Here is a 27,668-nt window from a genome sequence, read left to right as displayed (position 1 = left end):
GAGCTCGGAGACAATAGTTTTTAGATTGGTTTCAGAACAGGGCTTGGCAAACTTCGATGATGGTGCATTTGCCAAAAGCACATTAGCTTGAGAAGTAGTTGGGCAAGGAGCTGATATGTACTGTTTGTTAAGTCTATTAGCTAGAGATGCGGAGCTTATGGCGGTGTTACTTTCAGGGTTACTAAGTTTTGGGAGAGCAAGGTGTGGATTTTTCTTACCTCTACATTCTTTAATTATTTCCCATGCAGTTTTGGACTTACTATTGGAATTAAGTAACTTATTATCATTATAAGTTCTTTTAGATGTAGAACTCAGCTTATGGTAGTGCTTTTGAAATTCCTTATAGAGTAACCTTTGTTCATGATTTTCTGCGCTTTTACTGGATACAGCATGTTTTTCAAGGATAGTTGAGTAGCAATCGATCTCATCAGTTAACCATGGCGTACATTTTGTTCTATGAAATACTTTCTGATGCGTTATTGGAAAACACAATTTCAAATTGTGTCTGAAAATTAATTGAAAATAATTGAAGCCTTGGTCTACTGACTTGGAGTCATAGGCATTGTCCCAGTTTTGGGGCTGTATAAAGAGCAGAAGATGCTGCATATTTCCATGTGTAAAAGACCACCTAAGGTGTGTTTTATCATTTAGGCTCTCCATTGGTAGGTTAATATCAATACTTATTTTCACCATATTATGATGTACATTCTGATATACCTAGTTCACAAACAGTTGTTTTTACTTTTTCTTGAATTTCTTACTATGCACAAATATGGCCACACCTCCATTTTTATAGATAGATAGTGGTCTTTATTTGGGTGAAATTGAGACCAAATGGTCCCTTCTTCCATTTAACCCATCGTCGTATACATTTTATATTAGCCATCAAACTTATAGTTACATTAATATGTACACATAAATACATATAGACAGACATCAATTCACTAACATAGATTTGCGCATCGAAAAGAAAAGAGTATATACATATATATAGACACACACATACACATACATACACACACATACATACCTATATTCATACACATACTTACACATATACATACATATCCACACACACATACATATACACACATAAACATACATACATGCATTCATACTCATACATAAATAAATACATAAGTACGCACATATACACCCATACATACGTACATATACATATATAAATTAAGAATACACCTACATATACTCAAATTAAATGACAGTGAAGATAGAGTACAATAAAATGAGGAAAGTCTAAGCAAAGAATGAGGTTTGTGGGAAAAGCTAGGGAGAGCGTGGCATTGCTCAACTAGTAAAAACCCATGCAGGAAAAACACCCATGAAGAGATTTTTATATATAGTAAGGCAGAGTATGTAGGGAGCATGATGTGTTTAGGGGGACAATTTTTATAATTATCCTCAATCCTCACAGTAATGATACAATTGACTTCTTGAAATGTACAAGAGCTGTCAGTGCTTCCCATTACACGAGTTCTCTAAGCATTTTTTAATTTTCTGTAGGTTGTATATAGATGGATTTAATATTCTGCTGCATAGTTAGTATTTTTACCCATTTTGCAGGCACAGAAAAAAATTCTCAATATGTATCAAGGTAGCCTGCAAAATAGGTAAACAAAACATTAATCTCTGCAAAAACCTTCGAAGATGTGTATAAGCTGGCCTAAAAAAATTACTTTTGATTTACCCTGTATGATATATTCATATATTTTGTGTATAAATAAATAGAATGAGTAGGTATAGTATGATCAATATGTACATAATAATAGTAATAATATTTTTTCTATGCACTGTCCATATGTATCATGTAGGTATAGGAGTTGTCAATTGCAAAGAAAAATATTACATACAGGTTCATGTCAACACTATGAGCCTGCTTAAAAAAGAACATATGCATTTAAGTATGTAATAAAAACATAATAAACTGCAACTTTCATAACCCATTCTATGCATTAGTAAATTTACTCCCATTGTATCTCTTCAAGTTCTGGCTTTAAAATTTCAATATTCTTTTGATAACTGCTGGTATTTTTTTCTAATGCTGTTCATTTTTTCTTGATTGATAGGTTTGATAGCAATGGCTCAAGATGTTGAAAGTTTATATGCTGCAGTAAAGGCATTAGTGTGTGTAGTGAGAAGTAATCGATGTGCTCAGAAGGAAATGGAGAGGCAGTGTGGGCATCAGACGTTAGCCATGCTTCTTCGTCGCAAGAAAGCTCTTCTGAATAGCCACATCCTTCATCTAACCTTTGGACTTGTGGGGACCGTGAATAGTGGGCAAGAGAGTTCATCTATTCCTAACATCATTGCTTTCAGGGATCTTCTTTGTGACCTTGAGGTATTTATTTTCTAATTTGCTAAAATATTGGTTGTTGTTAAAGTGGAGTCCCAATTTAAGGATCCCTAACTTAATGATTCACTCATTAATTTGCATCATTTACTTAATTAATAGTTCAGATAAGTTGTTTGCTGGAAATCCTGCAATTGGGATTCCACGGGTTTTTTATAAATAGTGTTAGAGTTTACTAGAAATGTTTGGAAAAAAGCAGAATTACTTACTCAGTGTTAGAAATTAATGGTGTTGTAACATACTATGGGACCATTCTTGGAATTCAGTGGTATATAACAAAGAAATCACTGGGGCTTTGCAAATTAAACAACTTGCATTATTATGTTATCAGACTTCTTTCATCTGATGCCATCATTCAATATGATTTGAATGAGTTCTGGTTCTTTGTATTTTATGATTAAAAGGGGAAAAGGAAGATGCTTCATGGACACTTCTTGGTTTATCTGCTTTTACTGATTTTAACTTTTAACAATGTTGAACTTTGATGCTATTTCTTACCTTTACTTACCTTCTATACCAGCCACAGATTATGTTTAGTTTTTACTTTAGATTCCTAAATAATGCACACCATTATTTAGAACACAAATGTTGCACAAGGCATGAATCCTGTGTTTGGGTATTGGTGTTTATCTCATTTCCCCCATGAGAACTTTTCTGTTAAATTTATAATAATAGATTTTTGGTGTATAAAAGGAATGTTTTAATTTGTGTTATCTTCTGCATGGAGGTGTGGCATGAAGCCCCTGGTGAATTGGAGCGCTCGCTGTTTGAACACTTGCATGAACTTGTGGCCGAATCAAGTGAGAAGCAGACCAACTTGAAGATTGCTCGAGAGCTGCAACTCCTGCAGAGGTTGCTACGAATTTTGCCCCGTGTCTCTTCTCCTCCAACGCGACATGTTCTCCTGTCACTTCTTAGGGCCCTTCTTGGCAACCATCCTCGTTCAGCTGATTTATTAGCGTTAGTATTTTCTTTCTTTACTGTTGAATATGTTATGCTTAAATAAGGTGGTGATGAGGTCATGCAGCAGACGTATAGCAATTGGCATTTTCTGTGAGCACATTTATTTTAGCTGAAAGATTTGGTTTTGGTTGATTCTTATTTTTGAGTGTTTGGACTCTTGTTATCTGTCGGTGAAAGACACATGCATGCCTCAAGTATGTGGCACTGCACTTGTGTTATTCTTTGCATTGAGTCTATGAAGGGTGAAATTGTGTACATTTTTATTGGTGTTTTTCCTTGTTCTACCTTGCTTTAAGAACAATTTTCCTTTTAATGTCTGATTATCAGTTTTGTCTTTACTCTTTAAGTACTATCTATCACATTAATCTGTATTCTTACCTGCATTTTCAGTCATCAGGTCAATCGAATTTAGGCAATATTTAAAAACATTAAGAGGCATAAAATTTGAAATGAAGAGAATGACAACCATGCATGTCATGGAATTTTCAGAAAGGTACTTAACATTTTTTTGAAAATTTGCTACAAACCAGGATAACTTGTCATTTCATTCATGTCATTCTCTTTTAAAGATTTTCTTTTTGCTATTCTACTAATTCTATTATTTAAATTCTTCAAAGCAATGGGTATAAAATTTTAGACTAACGGGGGGGGGAGAGGTCAAATTTAGAGGTGCTAAAATTGTATGTGGCAATTATTTAATTAAGTTTCAATATTACACGCATCATGGGTCGGGGTAGTCCAGTGGGTAGAGCATTGGACTGCTGACTGGAGGGTCCCAGGTTCGATTCCCGGGCAAGGCACTCTGGGCACCTGCAGCTCCACCCAAACCATAACCGGCACAGGGAAAGGAACTGGCCCCCCTACCCTGATGTGTGAATTTCACATGCCGTCAGACTTAGTACAGGGTGAACTCTACCATCACCTACCAAACCGACCTTCGGGTTGATTACTGTGTTAATGGTTTTATTACATGCATCATTGAGATGCTGGTAATAATGATAATTTGATATCTTCATGATATGCACACAACATTAAAATGTGCTGCTATAATTCTGGTGAAATGCTGGACGCTAACATTTTTTTCGAACTTGTGTAACGATAAAGGCTGTGCTACTGTTAAATAACTAATTTTTATTGCAGCTCAATTTCAGGTTATGTCATTGTTCAATTCTTGCGTAATAAGTTAATCTTAAGCATATTCTGATTTTTCTTCTTTCTGGATTATTTCTAGATTATGATTAAAAGCACGTAGCTTTAATGAAAATAATGTTCTGAAGGCAATGTTATTACCATGGGTCATTATTTGAAACTTGGGACATAATGATGGATCTTCATAATCTGTACTTATTACCATTATTTGCAAAATGTGTAACAAATATTGTTACTTTTATTTGTGTTTTGAAACCCAAATTAGCTAGAAACTTTGGGTTACCTCATTTCAGTGGAGCTAGATGGCAAGTTTCATAATCACAAAATTTACTATAGAGGAAAGTCACATTATGGTCAGTTATAATAATAACTGCCACAAAGAATTCATGGTCACATACTGTGTTGTAACCAAAACCACATGAGTTAATTAACACGCATCTTACTCTGTTTTAATTAGCTTCAGCTATATCTGTTTTAAGGTGAATATTCAAGCATATTCTCATTAATATTTTTTTATACGTGAGAGTTCATAGGTTCTGTGTTTTAGGTTATTTTTAGTGGTCTATTAAAATGTGAGGTATTCTTTGCGTGTGAGGTACATATAAACATTCAATTTTGCAAACTTCAAGTACCTGTTTTGCTCATTAACTCATTGAAGTACTGTATATTTTAAAACTTAAGGTACGCTAAATGTGAGCAAACTGACAGCTGAGTCTTTGCTTCTACCTTCAGGTTGGTAAGTTCGTAAAATCAAGTGAAATAATGACAGTAATAAAAATTATTTTATTTGCCCAAGGATTAGTGTGCAATATAGGGCACATCATAAAAAAATAGAAATTCAGAGCATTCATATATAGAGAAGATTTTAAAAAATTTTATATAAATATATATACATACGTCATATTTTATCATTCACAAATTCAGGCACTAATAATTTTTCTCCCAAATTTTTTTTATTTGTCATTTAACTGTGTTATATCTCTTATGTCTTTGTATTTATATGGTAATTTATTATATAACTTTAGTCCCATTGACTTTGGTCCTAAGCTTGCAGATTTAGTTCGATTATATTTGATATGCAGGTTTGACTGGGTATGGTGACTGTAGTGGGGAGATTTGCATGGAAGTCTGGTGGATGTTGTTTCATGTATGTTAATATTAATAGGATATAAATGAATGGGAAAGGTAAGGCCCCAAGATCTTAAAAGATAGGATGGGCAAATGAAATTGGAGGTTTAGATTCAATGATGCAAATAGCCTTCTTTTGCAGTTTAAATATGACATAGGAGAAAGGAGATGAGCCCCAGAGAATGATATCATATGTAATATTGTAGTAGATAAGGCCATATAAAATATTAGTAGCATGTCTTTGCTCACTGTTTTCTCCAAGTTCTTTGGAGGAAACATGCCGATCTTAATTTTCCTGAAAGGCAGTCAATATGGGTTTCCCATGTCACGTTTGAGTCCAAATGGATGCCAAGAAATTTTGTGGATGTGATTAATCAAATGGCTGGAGATTTATCTTTTTGATATTCATGAAAGCTTGTCTAGAAGGAACACAATGTTTATTTTATTTAGTATTTCTCATTCAGTCTGAACTTGGTGGGGATAATTTGTTGTAATAAGCTCATGGTGAGTTATATGTTTTAGAGGTTCCCAATTCTTCTTGACCAAGATTCAAACCCAGATCCCTTAATATCTGGCCAAGTGCTTTAGCCAATTAAGCTATTGTGGCATCCTCTTACACTCTGAAAGTTTATGGGGCTCTTAAGGAATAAGATGTTATGATGAAATACTGTGCATAAAATGTCACAAGGATTCATAGTTGTGAATGTTGCACCACAGTCCACAAGGTTGAAGCTAACTCAATACATAAAACTATGAATACTTGTGACATTGTATGTACAGTATTTCAATGATAACACCTTATTTCTATGAAGCCATCAAAATTTCATAGTGCAAGAGGATCCTTGGTAGATAAATTGGCTAAAACAACTTGGCTGGATATCAAGTGATCCAGGTATGAAATCCAGTCAAGATGAATGATTTTATTGTACTCTTTGAAGTGGTTGCATTTTGTTCCATTTGGATTTTGGATGTTAAGGCATTACCCAGGATTCGATTCTGAGGCTCTTAGATTAGTAGCTGATAGGGAATAATGGAAGAAAATATTAAACCTATTTTTAATGTAATAATTTGCTCATGATGTGGCCATTACTTTTATTTGCCATAGAATTAGCTCATATCATTGGAAATAATGACAGCAAAGAATCCTTGGGCAAAGAAACCCATTAAAGGAGCAGGGATATCCTTTCTGGCCTAGGAAAATTCCCGGTCTGCAATTTTCTGATCATCATTTGCAACATATTCCCTTTGACCGTCATCTGCTTTGTAATGTCCTTTCAAATTACTATGCGGACGAGTAATTGCTTTCTCCCAAACAAAATATCTTAAGTTAGTAAAGTGTGTTGTATAATTATGTCAATTCATACTTTGCCTCGTCCTTCATTGATATTTTTCATGCTTTTGTTATACTTGAGTAATGAATTGTAAATGCTAATACTAGAAAGTTATCGTCAGCTTTCAGATTGTAATTTTATGATCCATTTTTACAATCAATTTTTGTGTTTGACTCGTATAATGCCAGATTTTCACTACCACTTTTGATACTGTTATTATATCTTCAGCCCCAACAGTCTTTTCTTATGCTAAATAGTACTAGTAAAGAATGGAAGAGACTATTTCTCCATATGGATGACATAAATTATTTGAGGAATGATCAGGGTGGGCAGATATATAGGGCAGTTATATTGGAGCTGTAAACCTGAACCCTGGCATGTCAGTAACATTTTTAATAGTATCCCAACTGCATATTTATCAACTACAGTTTTACTGGAAGGTAAATGTTGATTTATCTTTCAAGTCAACTTGGCCAATTCAAAGAACTATGGAAGATGCTGCACCAGTAACATTTAACAGGGTCATCTGCTAACATGCATTAAAATGCAGAATTTTCAGAGTGTAAAAATCACTCCCAGGTTGTCAAGGTTCTGCTTGGTTTATTAAATATTGCATGGGCCATTGGGGTTGATGCATAGTTGTTTGAGGCTATTTAAGGAGACATGGGGTGGAAATTCGTACCTGTTCTCCAAATACATTCTTTGATGGTCTTCACAATATGTGGGCAGCCGATTAAGGATACCTAAATGTAGTATTACAGTATTTCATTGGGTTCTTTGGATTAAAGGCCTTTGAGGAATTCATATTTCTTAATCAGATAATCGTCAGTTATTCAAATCATGAATAATTAGTTACAGCTCTCCCTTAAAGCCTCCCTTCAGGCTCCCTTTTGATTTTTTATAACCCTCTGCCCTCAGACTTTTCTTTTCTTGTTGAACTTCTTCCACTCGTTGTCTTCTCTGTGTTTCTCCCAATCCATTCTTCATTAAATTACTGTCTTCAGAGATTGGTCATGCTTTAAATATGTCCAATGAATGTGCCATTTTCTTGACAGTGTTTCAATTTTTTTTGACGGTTTTTAATATTTCTTGAAAGTTTTTAATTTTCCTTGGCAGTGTTTTAAGCCCACACATTTATTTCTTCTGCTGTTAGTGGAATTTCATCTTCAGTGATAAAGTGCTCCTTTGAATCCTCATTTGCATTTTGTTAGACATTTCCATTCCTTCCAATATTTTCTGCTACTTTCACAGACTATGCCTCACAATTAGCAAAAAGAATGTTTCAGATACCTAATGAAATAATTCCTCATTTTCAGACCTTCATTGCTGGTTGTTGGATGAATTTCCTGTTAGTAGATAACTTGCAAAATTCTTCCACAAGAGATAAATAATTTTTTCTGCATTTCCTTAGAATAAACAGATTTGCTTCAACTGGTTTCATTGTACTGTAGCATCTTTGGGTACAGTACAACATTGTTAGGTTCTTATATAGTCACCCAAGGTATTTGAGGGGTATGGGAGGGAGGAAGGCTTACCAGTGGTTTGTGGATGGGGGACAGTTGGTCACAAAGGTGGCTGTATGAAAGCCTTTGACTTCAGGGAGTTGGTGGATGTATGGCAGAGGAAAATGGAGGGACTGAATACTGGGGATGGAGAGAATAGGTAGTAATTGGTAGTATATTTTTCTTTTCATCTCACATGAGATAATATTAAAATCTGTTCTAGAATGGCGATACACATGTTTCCCCATGCATAGAATCTTTGGTTGAGCTTAAGTGGTGACCTTTGGTGAGTAGATGGGCTGTGTAAAGTGTGAACTGTCTTCTGTTGTTAGAGGTGCGTTCAAGCTTCATATTCCTGACTCAAATGGTACTTGTTGTCTATCCCGAAGCTGATATGCATGATGACTCCTGTCTTGTTTGTTGAGTTATTTATAAAGTTTAGGTTGTTGCAGAAGGTACAGTTTAGGTTTGTCATCTGAGCATTTTTACTGCTTTTCTGAGGTTGGGCCGGAATATTTAGTACAATTCTAGCTGGGCTGTACCTCTGAGATGGGGACATAGATAGACTCAGTGCTGATTTTCCTTGTTTTTTTTTTAATCCAGTAGTTGTTCAATTAATCTTTCAATGTTAACATTGGCAGTTGCAATTTTTAGGATTCTGCCCATTTCTTGAATTTCTCCGTCGATTGAAGTCGATTCGATTGAGTTGATTGATGATGTCTATGCTATCATATCCTTTGCACCATGCACTTGCTGCATATGTTAGTCTTACTTCTCCCTACGCTCCAACTACAGCAAAAAGGTTAACCTAGTAGGCTTTGATTGAAATATTACTTTTATTGATAGTTATCCTTTTTGATGGTTTTTTTCTGGAGATAGGAGCAATCTCCTTGCAGTTTAGGTTTCATTTCCTTACTAAATGTGATTAAATAAAATTACATATTACCAGAAACAGTAATTTTTCATTTCTTTTAATGTCATTGTGATAAAATTTTTCGTTCTTTAAAGTACTTTCTGTCAGGTATATTTGTATGTTAGTATATTAATAAGAAGATTGTAATGATATCCTTTGGTCAACATCCCATTTTGTCTCAACAATAGCGAATTATATGCAGAAAAATGGTCAATATGAGTTTTAAATTATTATTTTATTGATAAGGTACAGTTAAATTGGTTCTTTTGTGCATCAGGGATTTTCAAAACAATTGTGCAATTGCAAAAGCTTTTGTGCAATCAAGAATTTTAAAAGTGTAAAAATCATTTGCCTTGACCGGGACCAGGTTAATATTAATTAGTAATGAATAAATCCCATAATTTTTTTAGTATAGTAGTATTGCCAAAGCATTCAAAGGATGATGGTTCGGGATATGGTTAATAGGAGGACTGGTATGAAGTATCAAATTAAGAGTCTTGATATCTGATTTCATGTTTTCCAGATTAGTTTTCTACAAGAATTTAAAGCCCTTTATATGTATGATTAAAATAGAGGAAAATATTCATGGTTTGTAATATGTAATTAGAAGCACTGAATGAATGACTAAAAACTGGACTGTAAGAATCACAGTTAATTAACTCAATATCCTGTTCTTAAAAAAAATGTGATGGTAATATTTAGTCTACAAGTGTTTCCTTTATAACTATTAAATGCTGGGTACAAGTACTAGAATCTGGACTCTAATTCCCTATTTACCATTAAGCTTCTATCTTCCCTTTTTTTGTTTCAAATGTTCAGGTCAATGTCATAGCAGTAACACGGAGGTCTAATGGCACTTATTTGTGAATTTGAAGATATGCATACATTATTTTCTTGAAAATTGGAGCATACTATTCTTGATTGCAATAATATGACTTTGTGTGGGTGATTTGGTCTAAAATACTATTTCTTTGCCTTGCTTTTATGTATTGAATAAAATTTTTAAATATGTATCTGATGCATTAATCTCAATTAATGTATGGTTTCTTTAAATACAGTTTTGGTCAGTTTATTGCTGCAACACTTCCAGCATTTGTACTGAATGAAAAACAGCTGGTCCTTCAAGAAGGTGTGGATATGAATAGGCATTCAGAGGTACAGAGTGGAGAATTAGATCGTGATATGGGATTTCCAGGGGGTTTTGGTGAATCTGGATTGATGAGCAGGGTTGGAGACCAAGTGAGTAGCATCTTGCTAAGAAATCGCTGCCTACAGCTACTCCACTCATTGCTGTTCTGTGGGAAGAAAGTGAATGCAGGGTAAGGAAGTAAAATATTAATATCATTCTTTATTTATGCCATTTTTTCGTTTTGGAAAATGCATGTTTTTATTGCATATGCTGGAAAGTTTTATGTAGATATAGACCTCAATATTATTATTTAAAATGTTTTAAATTGTGGGGCCATGTACTTTCTGCATTACTTGTTATGTTCCAATTCTTTTTATCAGGATTTCACTGTAATTCAAGTAGGCTTTGATTGGTTGTGGAACATCATGTAAAGATTGTCTAAAATCGATTCAACTTAGTAATTCAAAAAATTTCAGTCAGTCCCTGTGCTAAAGATGGCCCAACATCCAGTATTCCATTCTCATGAATGGTCTCCTAAGGCTTTCCATAAAGATACTGCGGCAATTATCCACAGTAATTTAGCAGAAGGAACCAGCAGATAATAGAAAATGAAGTAAGCTAGGATGGCTTTATTTTCGGTGTTATTTTTGGAGAGAAACCTCTAATAAGTGGATTATGTGTTGGCTCTTTCTTTCATTTATGTTGAATTCATGAAATATTGCTTAATTGTGCTATCATACTTGGAATAGAGGAGATTTGATATAGTGGTTCATGTAGTTAAAGAGAAGGGTGCCAAATTAAATTTCACCATTTACCACCTCTCTTGACCTAATGAATCAGCAAAGTATAAAACTTCTGAAACTGTGCATTGAATATTTTGGATCTCAAAAAGAAAATTAGTTAGTTAGAAGGTGGACAGTAGGGGTAAGTTTGAAAAATCACTAGTATTCTTATTAATGTAGGGTAAATGTCTGAATTCTTGAAGTGGAAATTAAATATTTCCTTATGAAATGGTTGATAAAAAAATGCTTTTTAGTTACTAAGATAGATATACTAATGCATTTTTGATAATATTGTACATTTTTAGAAATATATTTCTTACTGGTGAAAGTAATTTTATTTAATGAAATTTATGGCCATTTTCTATTTCCATTTTTAATTGAAAAAAAAGTTCTTAAATTGACGAAAGATTTGAATTTTATTTATCATTAATTCTTGATCTTAATTATAGGTAAAAAAATGCCTCTCAATTAAATATCATTCATGTTGCAGTGGCTGTTAATTTTTATCATTCATGAAATAAATACTATTTTTCCTTCTGAATCAATGTGGAACTTAATATCCAATCATTCACCTTAAATATATTGCCTTCGCAGGTTTTGTGATGAAGTCTCCAAAGTTCTTGGGTTTGACTGGGTGCTCCTGTTCCTACAAGGCCACCTTCATGCTACCACTGTAGTTTGGGGTCTTCGAGTTCTTGTCGCTTTGTGTTCTTTGCCTCCCCTTCTTCAGAAATTTAGGGAAGCATCTGGAAATGGTGGATGGCTTCGGGACACAGATACTTCTGGTCTTGGTGGAGGTTTAAGAGAGGTCATAACAAGACTCAGTAATCCAGGTATGGAAAAATGTTCCTGAAGTATGCTATGCATTCTTATATAATTTTTTTATTTCTTAATCCTCGTAAAATTTTAATATTAATTATTACTATCTCATTCTAGATTAGTTTGAATCATAGACCATTTTTTGTGTTCTTATAATTTTTTAGTCATAATTTCTTCTTTAATCTTTAAGGCATAACATTTAAATTCCTATTGGTGGGTCTGTCAGTTGGAATTTGATTTCATTTAGTCCTCTATTCAGATGTGTCCCATTCATTTGTTTTTATTTTTTATTATATGAATTATGCTGTCAAGTATAGTTTTCATAAAAACAATACTGAGGGATTGGCTGAAAATGCCCATTGTAAACCCTAAAATATTGCCCCTTTTTATCCCTAAATAGGGCCTTTGGTAGGGATGAATATTGTAACTTTTACTGCTATCCGAAAAGTAATGAATGAAAGTGTTGACATTTTTTTCATGTGTATTCAATCAATGTGCTTAGGAAATGGTAACTTTATGATAGCTTGGCAATTTCTTTTCTGTGTTTAAAAAAAGTGGAAGGGGCAATATAGGGCAGTCACACAGTAACCATGCTGAAGGAGAATTGAATACTCTTCAAGTGTATTTGTGGATGGAATTTCATTTTGATATATTTTCATTATTTTGTTTTAGTGCAATCTCGTTTTGTCATATGATCATTTTTAATTACTTAACACTATTAATTTTTTGTGGGTATTTTACTTTCGGTGGTGCACAAGTACAGCAGTGGGTAAATGGAATTAATTGCTAATGAACTTCAACAAGATAGGAGTTGCAGGTTTGATGAAAATTGATTTCAAGATAACTTAATTGTTTAGATTATTTTTCAAAACTGTCGAATAAATGGATGTTTTTTCAAACAATGCATTTTAGGAAAATATGAATGAAAGTTAGAGAAAAACATTAAAAATTAGAAACTGTATTTGGAATAATATTTGTGATTTCGTCCCAAACACAAACAAAGGAACTCGGAAACATTTATTAAAATTATTGAACATTAAATTTTGTGTTAAGTATATTAGTAGATTTTAGCTAGAATACTAACATTGTGGCAATTGAGTACTAAAGTGTGTTGATGTAGTTTTAGTTTGTAGAAATATTTTTTAATATGTTCCATACTGATATGAAAACGACGCAAAACAATAGCATTAACTTGTGTATAGTTTACAGTCGCCGCTATCTTGTTTTCATTGCCTCACGACCTTAGGTACATTCATTTTATATTACACCATATTGATATTCTTTGATTGATCATTCCACTGCACTGAGAATTGATTTTTGTCACTTCATGACTACAGAAAAAACTGGTAAGGTAGATTACTGATAGTCTTTCACTGAGGAGAAATTGGACACAAAAATCTTACTTCCACACTGACATTGTGAATAGGAGATAATATTTTTGCCAGTATCTATGTGTAAAATAATGCCAATTTATGCTCTAACCATGAGGTGGATACTAATTGGTAAACAAAATGTTCACTGATAATTCAAATTTGTTGCCTTGATTTAGTCAAATGAAATCACCAAATGAGTAAAACTATGAGGACAGTAGAATAATAATATTATGTCTAGATTCAAGTTTTAAATATCATTAATAGTAATATTCAAATTGAGTTTATAATAATTTAAAACTGTTTTAGTTAGCTTTATCTCTTCTAAGCTCAGTATACATAGTTTTCTATACACAGTTTTCTATTGTAATGACTGTAATTTTTGGATTTCCCCTCAATAATTATACCTCCAAAACGTGTCTATGTTAAATGAGTTTGTAGTTTTCCACAGATTTTATTTTAAGGTGCAATGCATTTCACCGACTTGCGGCATCATCAGGTAAAAATTTTCAAATGTAGCTGTTGAATATATACCCTTAGGGCAGAAGAGAGGGGGTAACTGTGTAAGAGGGAGAGGGAGGGTAGTAAGTTGAAGGTGGAACGTCGTGGTTTTTTGGGTAATGGAGGGAAAGGCAGTGGTAGGATTTTTCAGGTAAGGGAAGGAAAAGGCTTGCTTATGACATGGCATTGGGTGCCGTTAGGAGCATGAGAGGGATAGGAGCAAATCGGTATGCTGAGCGATGATATTTGTTTTCCCTCAAGGTCATTTTCTCAAAACATTGATAACTCTTTCAATATGGACATCAAACAATTCCACGGAGTGAAGCCTAAAAGTGTTTAATCGAAAAGGTCATTGAATTGTAGCATTTCTTCATTTATTCCCTTCAATAATATTTTATTTGACTATTAATTGATTTCTTATTTATTTCCATTTCCAATTCCAAGGGTACCAGTTTGGTGGGTCATCTGGAATTGGCATGGGTGGTGCTGGGAATCCTGTTGGTGGAGTGGTTAGCTCAGGGGTTGGGGGTGCTTTGACCCCCTCTTCAATAATTTCTACACCAGTGACCAATCATAGAGAGGTCAAGGTGGAGGCCTTTCAAATTCCTGGTTTTCAAACTCTGGGTTGGTTACTTCCTCAGCATATTGATGTGCCCGAAGTATACTTTCTTCTAATGGCCCTTATGATGGGCCAACCGGTGAAACTCCTACCAGCTGACTCTAAGGTTTGTCAAGAGCTTATTTTATCATGATAAAGCCATTTTTTGCTTAGAGTAATCATTGTGATTGCTAAGTGGCTTTAATTATTACATATTCAACTTAAAAATGAATAGCTTTGTGAATTGTTAAATGGGCGATTCTTTTATGCAGGATAGACCACTTCTACAGTCAGAAACTCAACGAAATGTAAGTTATGTAAAAGTTCGCAATTTAAGAATCAGCAATTAAATGCCTTGCTTGATGATACATTAGTTACTGGCAAAGTGAGCTGATAAGGTAGAAGATTAGCAGATTTAAATGCATTATTTGATTGGGGAAAGTTGGGAATTTAATTTTCTTCTGCTAGCACTTTTTGATGAAATTTTGACGTGCACAAATAAAGGTGGGTTCACACTCAGAACTTTTCTCAAGTTCCTCTTGTGAGTTTTCTCCTCCAATGACTTCTATTTCCGGAGGATAGATAAATGAAAAAGCAATGATATGAATTGAATTTTGTTATATCCTGCATACTCTCTCGGTAGTACTATTTCAAAAGGAATCATTGTGAGCAATTTTGGGTAGAGATTTAGTGGTTGAATTTTCAGCCTTGAGTGTTTTTTCAAAGAAGGAAATTTATTTTTCTCTTCCTTAATAACTTAAAGCCCATTAGTCTGGAGATGTCCTTCAAAGTTTGCATTTTGTGGTAATGAATTGTAGTTAGCAATCACAACCGATTACACTGTGTTTTTCATGTATTAGGTTCTATTATATAGTATCTATTTTGTGTTCAAGTAAAGGGTTTTTGAGCAAGGTTTTGCTCACCTCAATAAACTGGGTAAACTTCTTCCATGGTGTGAACTCTCCTTTAAAACTACCATGTAGTGTAGGAAAATTATGTAAATTGTTTCCTGGACTAAAACACAGTTACCCTTTAATCACATCCATCCCTTTTCTGAGTTGAATTGAAATCTTTTCTTTGTGCACTTCTTGGTCCTTCTTACATTTTGAGCAATTCTGTTAACTTTAGCGTGAAGCTGTGCTGTCACTGTGATTGAAAGCATTCAAAAATATAAATGAATTAGCAATGACATCTTTACATATTGATATAGTGCATAAATAAAATGCTAATTGACTTTTTAAGTAAGCTATGCTTATGAGTTTGAAGCTCTCTCTGCAGAATTAATTTGCTGAATTGTGATGCCATTGAGACATAAAATGTTGTCTTAAAAGGCTTCTATTATCAATCATCAATAAAGATGGACACACATGCATAATATTTCCAAAATATCAAAGATCCTGTGTGTTGATGAAGTGATATAATGCCTGTATTATTTCTTATACTGCTGGTTTTCTCATGTGCGACCATTGTTGGAAATTTCAGTTTCTTTCTTATCAATGTATGTATGTGGGTGTGTTTGTGTATATGGACACACGTATATATGTATATATATATATATATACATATATACATATATATATATATATATATATTTTTTTTTATAAAATTCATATTACAACAATGGCAGTTATTCTTGGTCTTGCTTGAATTTTTAACAGGACAATGTATATTTTTTAAATAACCATTAATATTTCCTTCGTGTATGGAGGTATGTAATGACCCATCTGGGGCTGTATAATTTTAATTAGTTTATTTTGAAAATGGCTTGCATGTGTTTGCTCTTGCTTTGCTCTTTTAAAATTGAACTAAGCTGATGCAAATTGGAAGGATATTTAATAGGGAATTTAATTTACAATGTTAAAGCTTGGTCATTTGCCACTTTTAAGTTTTCTTTTGGCATGATATTTCCCACCAGATTAGGAGACTTTTTGAGTTTTACATCTAACCATAACCCCTTTAGAAAGGACTGTTGAGGTTACCAAGGTTAGAATTATCTGTGTCTGGGTGACATATCCTATCAGAGGATATATTTGTACAGGGTGCTAAACCAAAGTTCCTGAAATTCATCCAAAGTAGTAGACTTAGCCAATGTCCTAGTTACCTCAGTCATCTCTCAATCAGAAATTGTTTGATCGGTAGAAAACTTAATTCCTGCATTTTTTCTGGAAGTATTCCTTGATCTTCATGTTGAACATGTCATGCAGTTTCTGTTTCATGAAATAATTTCAAATCCTTTTCCCTTCAACCTGATCATCATATTGGGGAGGGGGGAGGAATTGCAAAGGGTATCAGGTGAATACTGGTGATAGGAGAAACAGACATGCGTGTTGAGGCCAAAAACTTAGGAACAGCAAGACAGATGTGCATGGTTGCATTGCATGTTGTTTTTTGTATGCCATTCGTGCACCAGATTCTGCCTCATACCTCCCGATGGCCACATCAGAACCAAACCCTAGAATTCAGAATTTATGGTTTGCCCTGGAAGAACAATTTTACCATGGACAGTCCTGTAAATTTCAAGTAAAAACAATGATTATGGACTTCAAACATCTCTTGAACTGAAATTTTTTCATGGTAGGAGTGAAGCTAGCCTGTTTTGCTGGCTACTTTGTTGTATTGTTTCTAGTTCATACCCATAACCCAACCTCCATCACCAGCAATGTTATTTGGGAGAAGTTTTTGCCATTTTAAATCAAATTTTTCCATTGAAACTTCCTCTAGTTGTAGCACTTGCCTATCAGTCAGAAGTGTTCATAACAATCAGTTAAATTTTGCTGTAGTCTGATAAAATGTGGTGGCAAGTTCCATTGTCTAATTATACATTGTCCTGAACCATTAAAGATGGGTTCACACATTTTTGCGACATTTTCTACTGTTTCACTCCTGGAAGGGCTGCCAGTTTATTTGTACCAATCAGTAATAAGTATCTTGCACAACATTTGATCGGTAGTTGAATTTTGGGAACCTCTGGATAGCACCTCATAACTTTCCTTTTTTTTAATTTCATTTGCAATGCACCAAAATGGTAGTAGGAAATTGTTTATAGTGAAATTCTGTTCATAAATTGGTGTTTAAAAATTACATTTCAGTATATCTTGATATAATTCTTTGAGGATAGTTTCGTGAAACATTGCAATGAAAACTGTTGAGTGTATTCTTTTAAGTCACTTCTGTTGAAGGGTTAATAGCCCTTAAAAAGAAGAACTGAATAGGAGAGCAATGTGCGTAGTGACACACTATCTGAGTGAATTTGCAAAAAAGTGCACCAGTAGACTAGTATTTATAGTAATGCATCCAATTTAGAGGAATTTTATCTAAATTTCCCCTCATATGTTATGTCTTAATTTTTTTGAGCTTGTTATGCTATTTAAGAGACCATTGTGTATGATATTACTCAGTCTGGTATGTTTTTTGAGCTGTGTGTGAGAGAGTGGATTTTATCTTTCCATGCAGTTGGATCTTGATACAATATGGAACTTCATGTATGGTGTTCCTGCAAGTCAGTCTGTCACAAGCATTGCTGGAAGAGTGACTCTTTGCCCTGAAGCAGTCATAAATCTTCTAGGAATGGTTCGCACGATGCTCAATCAGGAAGGGAAAAGGTGAATGTAAATCCATTCTTCCTCTTTGACCACTCTTTTCATGATCAAATCCTCAATCATGCATAATTGAAAGGATAAACCATGAACAATTAGTTGGTTGTAATTTGGACGGTACCTTTTAGTAATGGTTTCAGAAGCTGTCTAACTCTATTCACTCAAAGTGTACTGGGCATTTTATACTAAATTTTTAAAGTTTCATTAATTTTTGGATTCAGTAAATAAGGTCAAACAATGCATGCATGTATTAAGAAAATGAACTTCATAAAAAGGAAACTTTCATCCAAAGGAAGTTGATTCCCCATTGCTTCTTATCCCAATGGACCTTTCTTAGGAAGCCCTCTGCAATGTTTGACTGGAAGTTACTAATTATGGTGACCTACAGGAAATGTAGAAAAAATAATCTTTAAACATTCAATATGACCAGTGCATCACTTCCCTCATAATTTTGCCATTCCTATTTAAAAATAAACTAAGTAACAGTATTAAAATGCCCATGGCATGAAAATGCAATATTATTGATGTAAACTCTATCTTAGTCCAATTAAGACCTAAGTAAGGAGGACATGAAGTAACTCGTAGCTGAGAGGCGATTCTAATTCCTAGCATTTTAACTTAGTGGGTGGAATCTCCTCTCCATTACTGAGAGCTGCTGATTTACTAATTTATTAGATAGCTGTCATTATCACCTGGTTGTATGTTTGCATACTAGATTGCCATACTAAAACACATACTATACAGTTGATCAGTATTTATGGAGTCAAACTGAAGACTTTGTTGAGTGATGAGACTTCTTCTAGGATCTACTGTTAGGTATTCAGTTGCCATTGGTTTCTTGGCTGACACCGCAGATGTTCTCAGGGTAACCGGTCAGGTCAAAAGTTGCTGTTTTGCACTGCATCTGCCAAAATTTGACACTATTAGACTGTTTGGTACCATAATTGATTATGAATGCCGACCTGAAAAACCTTGAAAAGTAATAGAATTTCGTGAATTATGGAAAAGTCATGAAATTTTGTGAAATTGGTGTGAAGATCTTCAAATTTACAATCAAAGAATTCACTTTTAAATAAAGTGAAGATGAACTGAAAAATTGAAGTGAATCTAATTCCAAAGAATAACACTCATACTGTCAGTTATGTCTAAGAACATTAATGTATCAGTAGATTGAAATTTCAGGGAAATTCTTCATAATTTGGAAATTCTGGTTTTATTCATGGAATAATTTTATGCTGTATGTTGAAAGCATTGGTGGCACTTTTGTGAGAAAGGAAACTTGAGGCTATCAATGATGAGCAGAATCTTATCACAATAGAATCAGCCTAAAGGTCAACACATTTTTTAAACAATTCATCATAGAGTTGATGATATAATTATTGAATGTCTTTATGTACAACAGAAAACTTGAACTACAATTTCATGTATCCTTTAAAATTACATATAGAATGTAATATACCTCCAGTCAGTCTTTCATCTAGCTATCATGCCCTAAACAAATATTTATGTACCGATTATTATCCATGGTAAATCATGGTATTAAAAGAAATCATAGGGTTCCATATTTAGAGCTTTCTGAAAAAAATAAGACAAGGCACTGAAAAATAATATAAATTCTAGAAGCAACATTATCAGCAAAAGGATGCTATGTTCTGCTGATATACTCTTGTGATACCCTGCACCTAATGTGAGAACATTTTTGAGTAAAACAAAATGTTAAGTAGACCTGTGAAAATTGAAATTGAACCTGCAAAATCTGGAAAATTTGTGGCATTGAAAACTTCAAATCAGCAAGCACCATGGAATTAGTTCAGAGAAAATGATTCAATGGCTTAAATTCAAGTTTCAGAAAAATACTCATGTTCCTGAGGGTAATGCTCTATGAAGAGTGGAAATTATTACTAATTATAATTGGTGTAAAAAGAAGTTACCATAGATTTAACTGGATACTTATTGTGTAGGTTTAAATCATACCAAGTCATAATAATACATTTTATTTGTCCAGTGATCCACTGTTACACTTAATATAAGACACGTCAGGAGAAAGTGACAAAATACAATTGTGTCGTGGATACAAGACATATCAGGCATTATCAAGAAATTCAGCAATTGAATAAAACTTTTTTAATTTTAAGAACCTAAGTAGATTGACTTTAAATGCAGCCACACTTTTATGGGGCTTAATCTCAGCTGGTAGTTTATTATAAAGTTGAAGGCCCATAAAATTTGGGCCAGCACCTGCATTTTTGTACGTACATATAAAATGTGCAGCTGCTCATTCTGCCTTATAGATTATTTGTGGGTATCACAATTTTTCACATACTGAGATAGATTTATTTTTGTATGTACTACTACATGAAAAATATAAATACATGGCACTGGCAATGCACCCAATTTTTTAAACGGGACGGCACGGGGGCATTGTTGTTTTGCAAAACTCATTAGCCAAATGGCTCTTTTTTGGACCCTGAAAATAGCCAAGGCCTTAGATGATGAACCCCAGTAAAGGCTACTATAGGCTATGTGAGGATAAAATTCACCATAGTATAGTGCACAGAGAACAGCCACTGAAACTGTGGATCTATTGGACCTTATTAAAAAGCAGGCCATGGAGTGTATTAAAGTTGCATACATAAACCCATATTATCTAAACATGTTTACCAATACTGAATTGATGGATTTTGATACTTAGCTGTTTGAATACCTATAGCATAAACATAGGGGTGAGTTCTCCAATGAGTTAATCTGTTACTGGAACTGAACTTTTTTCATTGAGAACAGGAAAACATTGCATGAAATGTCTGCGGTTAATTATGTGATGGATGATTGATAAGTAATAACAGAACTGTTTTTACAAGAGCTGGGCACTCACAACAATAGTTTGTGATAATGTAATTTGGAAGCCCATTCCTGGCATAGGATTATTAGGAGCATTGTGTGGATGTAGAATAACAATGATTTTACAAGAGAGGGTGATATTGAACCATTGGCATGATTGTGAAAGTGGGGTAATGCTATTAGATTAAAATCAAGGTTTGAATGGGAATTCCATCACACGCCCAGGCCATGACTTGCTCCGAAAAAGAATAAACTCGTCCGAAGACTGGTTTCATTATCAGGGTTAAGTGTTGTGTACTTAAAGATGGCCAGAGCGACATTTGCAATAATAAATTGAGGAGATGAAACCATCACTTAGTGTGGAATTAATTAATATTGGGAATAAAAAACTTTGTATCCATTTCCATATTTTTTAATTTTGTTAATATGGCATTTTTTCATGAGATGGAGAATATTAATGGCCACTAATGATAGATACCCTGCAGCTTTGATACTCTTCATTGTAAAGAAAAAAAGAGTAACATTCTTGAAATTATGTGTAGTACACCCCACAATAGGGAAAAAACAATGAAATGGTGCGAAGTGTGTTTTATTAATAGATTGATGCATAAAATAATTCAGAACTTCCCCAAAGACAAATACAAAACATGTAGCCTTGTACACAAAGAAAATTGTTAGGTAATTATCAAGGCAAACTGAACAAATTAAAGCTGCGTGATGAATAAAAATTAAGTAGTAGTGATTGTGATGACATGTACATCGAATAAAGTGGGAGAAGTTTTAAATTGAGATCCAGGAATGTAGAAGATGCTTTGTGAACAACTAATTCAAATCCAATAGTGCCAACTATTTTGCACGCAACAAATTTTAGCCTGAGAAGAAAGGAAATAGTTAGGTTCCTTGTGAGGGGCTTCAGATAGTACCAGCCTAAGGCCAAGGTCTATGCATTGTGAATGATTTCCTATTCCCACATCATTCCCTTCCCCCCCCCCCCCAACCTATTTGCAATTCCCCAATTGCAACCAGGGATATGGAGCGATCCAACTAAAATAGATTATTCGCGATGGTAACATTTAAGCTGATTGTCGTGAATAAAAAAAACTTGTGGAAATATTTTTTCTTAATATTTATTAATCCTAATATTAGCAACAATGCATCAACTGACTGCATCTGAAGACTCAAGTAGATTTTGGTCATATTTATGTATTCCCAATGTTAACAATAATGGATCAAGTAACTGCATCTGCAGACTCACATAGATTTGGATGATATTTATTACCAATATTAACAGATATAGATCAACTGAATACATCTGCAGACTCACAGAGATTTGAGTGCTTTCAGCGTGGTTATGAAAAAGTAAATTCATATTAAGAAATGGATGCCTTCCTATGCTTACACCACTTAATTTTTAAAAATCCTGTTAGTGGAAAGCGATCAAAGAAGTGCTAGACGTAATAGGTGGAGAGAGGAGGTTATTAGGAGGAGTCAGCAGACAGGAAAAGTGAATCCAGGGAATATTGAGTGGAATCGGAATGCAAAAATCTACAATAGAGGGCAGAATAATGAGCGAGCGAGATGGAGGGAGGAAAAGATCAGGCATTCAGAATGGGTTGAAAGGAGGGGAAAATGTGTAAGTTAACGAGTGGTTTATTGTAATATGTGCTTTAATGGAATTTGGTGTTGTGTATACAGGACTTGGGAAATTCACAGTATTTAATCACTGCAGCCATCAAAAGGCTACCTTGGCGATGAAACTCCCGGTAATAATAATTCAAGGTAATTTCCATGCATAAAAACATATATTTTTTGTAGGAAGAACTCAAATGAAGGGTCATCAAATAAAGGACAAAAATAGGAGTAATAATTGCATTTTGATCATTAAACTTAAAGAAATATGTAAAAATAAAATAATTAAAAAAAACAATATCTGGAGTGAAAATAGTTTTTGTGTTAAGTTTTTACTGATATAACTACTTAATTTTTTGGCATGCTGTGATGATTCACTTCAAATAATACTGTATGATGAGCAATCTTCCTCTCTATTTATCAGTTAGGTCATTATTATTGCCTCAATTAAAATAAAGGTATCGAGTGTTGTGTTTGTGAGAATATTGTGATTATTTTAGGATTACGAGCCAGTATACATTTGAAGATCCTGAAGTCTGAAAGAGATCAAAAACTCATACGTTTTTATCTAACAGGGTTGTTATATTTTTTTAAAATGCTTTTGGCATAATTTGCAGTACTAGAAAAGCACATCTGGTTTTCAAAATCAATGCTAATTGAATTTAATGATTTTTTTAACCAGTCCACCCTTGCTAAGGATCTGAAAAAATTTTTCACCTGTGTCCATGAATATTCAGTATCCCCAGGTATTAAAGTTAGGGAAGGAGTTTTCATTCGATTATTAAACTGCATGTCATTTCCATTATTTTTGAGTTTGTTAAGTTTTGTGTGTATCGCTAAATTTCAAATTGAATTTCATGACTTTATAATACCCCTTGGATTGCACTTTTTAGATTGTGTTTGAAGTACATTGTTGTCCAATAACTCTAAAAAAAAAGAGTTCCTTTTTGTAAACTTTTGTACCATATATTCACAATGTTAGTTGTTAATTGATTGCACACACTGAATGAAAAACTGTTTGTTTAGTCCTGACAGTTTACCAGAGTGGCTCCGTGACTATCCAGTCACAATAATCCAGTTCCTGTTCTTCTTGTATCACAACATGGCAGATTTTATGCCTGTTTTTATGAGTGGGGAGGTTTTAGGTGCACTAGCATCCACCCTTTTTCCCCTTCCTCATACATCTGGCAGTGGTGCTAGCAGCGAAGCATCTTCTCCCATCGAAGATGAAGTCAAGGTATAATTTTTTCCATTATTTTTGACATTCCATAGTTAATAATTCTTCTTGGATTTGTGCAGTGGATATCTCAATATGACACGACCTCATAAACCCTAAAAAATCACTCGCTTGTGTTTTTCTTTAGCATATTCCTATGACTTTCGGGAAAGATTAGCCTTAACTGTTGGTATTTTATTTCATAGTCATAAAGTTACCAACTGGAAAACTGTAATTGATGAGCTATCATGCACTTTGACGACTCTTCATTGTTTGCATTGAGTAAATATTAATTAAAACTGTGTCATTTGATGGCCATTAGTCTAACTTTAATTTAGAATTTATTGATTACACATTTTAAACAAACAATCACCAACTATCATTTGATAACATGATAAAAATTGAAATAGATGTGGAAAACCTATGTTAATGTGCAAAAAGAATATAGTAATGATGATCACGCATGAGAAAATTGAACATAGGCCTGTAAAATATAGATCCCTCTAATCCTGTTTATTGGTTGACATTTCATCAATATTGCTCTATAACTCCAAACGTTATCTAGTTATTAAGCTACCAATCATTTTCTCATATTATCTAATCCGAGGCATTTGGCCTTGAGAATATTTTAAATCTTGATTTTTTTCTTCTTTTACTGGTATACTTAGCATTCACTATACCTATATGATGAGGCTTACTTATGCTGCTGATAAAGTTGATACAGGTATCTTATCTAGCTGTTGATCTCTGCTCACAAAATCACTGGTAAAAGCCAAAATATACGATGTTTTGAGTCCTTAAATGAAAAAAAGTTGTACCATAGACTAATTGAAATGGCCAAGACCATTGACAAGAACATTCACCCTGAAATTATGAAAGGGAAGGCTGAAAAGTTGGAGAATATCTACATGGCAATAAAATATTCATGCAATTTAATGATTTTCAATTTTATGTAGATTAAATAGTATTAAATGACCAATGTGGATTCATTTCAATGATCACTCATTATTGAGCATGCTTTGGGTAGTAGTAAATGAATTAAATTTATCTTAATTGTTTATCACAGTTCTAATTTTTCTTTTGTGTGTTAATAAAATGTTTGAACATCATTACACCTTTTACTTAGACTTGCCCGGGGAGTGAACCAGCTGTGCTCGTTCGATCCCCCTCTAAGGATGCTGGATTAACCAATCACCCAGCCAAGAAATTTGTCATGGACTTTCTTCGAGTAATAGTTGTAGATTCCCTTTCATTGCCAACTTCTGGAAAAGGACCTCCTGCAATTGATCTTGTACTTGATGTAAGTATCTATCTTGGTATGACACTCCTAAGTAATGAAATCTTTTATATTTTATTGCTGCTTGCGACTGTTAATCAAACCATACACAAGTTTATAGGACAGGGCCGACCTCATCTCATACAATCTCGGAGCATTAAATGCTCACGTTCACGTTAGGAGACCTATTTGCATTCCCTACTCCCACTGCAGTTTTGCATGAAGGTTTAATTTCCATAAAGTTATAGTGCTTTGGATTTCAGCTGTGGTTTTCTAGGGACACATGTGAACCCTGGAAATTCAGATTAGTATTCCAATCCAGTTTAGTTATTAGATCACCTTGCTGCTGTGAATTTTAGTTTCACAATTAACTAGAAAACGATGAAATTCCAAATTAAAAAATTGTTACAGGTTCTTGAAATGAAAAAATGGAATTTCATGTATTAATATTAATAATAGTCTTTGATGTGGTGTTTGGTTGTGTGGCATAGGAAATGGTCATGGAAAATGAGAGTATTCAGTTAAATATACTCATATACCACTTCCACTTCATCACTAGGTATCATTCAGAAAAATAATTTTTTCCATGATAGCATTTCTTTTGCAAAAGCAGTTTAAGTTAATTTTTTAAAGCATTCACTGGTTGTTTAGCTTTTAAATAAAGTGGTTAATTAATAGGGAAGATGTAGGCACAGTGGTATGAGCTATTTTTTGATATAGCAAGCAATTGATTTATTTGGTTTACTTTCTTCCTACCAGGGATCAAATAGCCATAGCCAACAGAAGCTATTTAGGCTGAAATAAAAATGGATTCATTTTCACAAATAGGGTACAATTAAATATACAAATGTCTGGTAGAGTAATTATTTTAAATACTTAAAACAGTAGGGTTTTAGGGGCTCTAATTGATGTATTTTTCATTGCTTTCATAGATCTATTCTGCCCAGAGAAAGTCTTGTTAGCTACCGTGGTGAGATTGAATCATGTATCTATTCCTTGAAAAGTAAAGCATTAATGTAGTCTGTTTTTACCATTTCAAGTTTCATGGATTAGTCATAAGTTGGGATTTTTGCCAGCTACACATTACTATTGTGTTCAGTTAAAACATTTTTCAGCGCATAGCATAATAACATTTCCCTGAATTTCGAATCTTTTAAAACTGTGCTGCTGCATATAAGTTGGACCCAGTTGCTCTGGTTTTTATGGACAGAATCAAATAGGGAATTTTAACAGAAATACACAATTTGGGGTTCTGTGAACCCTTATGGGCTATTTTTCTTTTGGTATCAATCTTTTTGTATAGAGGTAAAGCACGACTATAAATTGAAGCATTAGGAATGATACTATTTGAGTTAACTAATCCAGTAATTTATTATGCTAGGCTTAGTAATTGACAATTTTCAATTGAACACTGATGACCTGTTAATAATTGATATCAACTCATTGTCACCAATTATGGTGAAAATGTGCCCTGCAAATGTTTTTGACAGCTTGAAGTTTAGTCTTCTCATCTAAGTAAAATTGAAATTGAAGCAAATTATATTTTGCTAAATAAAATTCTAATTATTCCTTTTTTGGAAGGTAGTCATACCCCAAAGCTCAGAAAAAAATTGACCAGAACTCACTTGCTATGACGTACTGCCAGAACTGAGGGCATTATGGAATTGCAGCTCTGAGTGCTCCATTCCTATAAATGTCAATAAACAAATTCAATTAAAATATGTTTTGCTAAAACATAATCCATGGCTTTTTCTTATCATGCGAAGCAAATTTTTACTCATATGAACTCTTTGCAATGCAGTGGCCTTTTGTGCATGGAAATTTTTATTAAATTTAGATATTTTAAATTAAATTGCATATAACTTATTTATGCATTCAAAATTCTGTTTGTCCATAGTATTACTTGTCAATTTATTTAAAGCAATAAAAATATAACTACAACATGGCTAGTTGCATCATTTTACTGCATAGCAGATTTTCCTATGGCTATCTTTCTGTATCAAAAAAGATTTTGCTTCCTCATTAGCCTTTGTTAGACATGAAAAGTATATATTTTGAAAATTTTTTATGAAACCAGCCTGCTTACATCTTCATTTGATTTGTGCTTGAGATGGAATGAATTGAGAATGATAAAATCGCTGTTATGCTTTTATTCCTCTCAACAAAGAGGCATTGTCTTGCAAGTTTATAAGTACCAACTTTTCTCACCTTTTGTACAGGCATCACCTGAAAACTCTACAGGCCCTCAGCAGGGACGTTTCCAGACTGATGTCCTTGGAACTCTGATGGAACACCTCCTGGCTGCTGATGTTTTGATTGGTGAACAAGCTGCACTTCCTGTTGTGCCTGGAGGAAGCCTTCAGCACATTGCGCCAAATGTGTTCTACTTGGCTGGTAGAATTGTTGACAAGCTTTGGCAGGGTAAGAGCAACATTTTGAATCAAGCATGATCATTGCACAATAGAAATCCATTATTTCAAAATCAAGGATTTGAAAAAATTGGGCTAAATGTCTTGTCTTACGAGGGTATGGTGAAAATTTCTCAGCCTGACACGGAGAT

At 33.9% G+C, this 27,668-nt stretch overlaps 1 protein-coding gene across 1 annotated transcript in view; it reads left to right on the top strand.

Annotated features, from left to right (window-relative positions):
- Positions 1 to 27,529, top strand: part of LOC139687260 (WD repeat and FYVE domain-containing protein 3-like) — a gene marked incomplete at its 3' end in the record, with an annotated part of 62,072 nt that extends 34,543 nt beyond the window's left edge. Inside the window, exons 24-32 of the mRNA XM_071584397.1 lie at positions 2,085 to 2,356; positions 3,096 to 3,328; positions 10,413 to 10,673; positions 11,860 to 12,098; positions 14,400 to 14,680; positions 18,007 to 18,155; positions 23,643 to 23,853; positions 24,959 to 25,132; positions 27,328 to 27,529. Coding sequence (XP_071440498.1) covers positions 2,085 to 2,356; positions 3,096 to 3,328; positions 10,413 to 10,673; positions 11,860 to 12,098; positions 14,400 to 14,680; positions 18,007 to 18,155; positions 23,643 to 23,853; positions 24,959 to 25,132; positions 27,328 to 27,529 — 2,022 coding nt within the window. The remainder of the gene's footprint in view (positions 1 to 2,084; positions 2,357 to 3,095; positions 3,329 to 10,412; positions 10,674 to 11,859; positions 12,099 to 14,399; positions 14,681 to 18,006; positions 18,156 to 23,642; positions 23,854 to 24,958; positions 25,133 to 27,327) is intronic.
- Positions 27,530 to 27,668: the final 139 nt, after the last annotated feature.

The sequence above is a fragment of the Hetaerina americana genome, unplaced genomic scaffold, assembly GCF_022747635.1.
Source record: "Hetaerina americana unplaced genomic scaffold, ioHetAmer1.1.p SCAF_19, whole genome shotgun sequence".
Lineage (NCBI taxonomy): Eukaryota > Metazoa > Arthropoda > Insecta > Odonata > Calopterygidae > Hetaerina > Hetaerina americana.
Note: the sequence above shows the minus strand (reverse complement) of the source record. Positions and strands in the feature narration are given on the sequence as shown.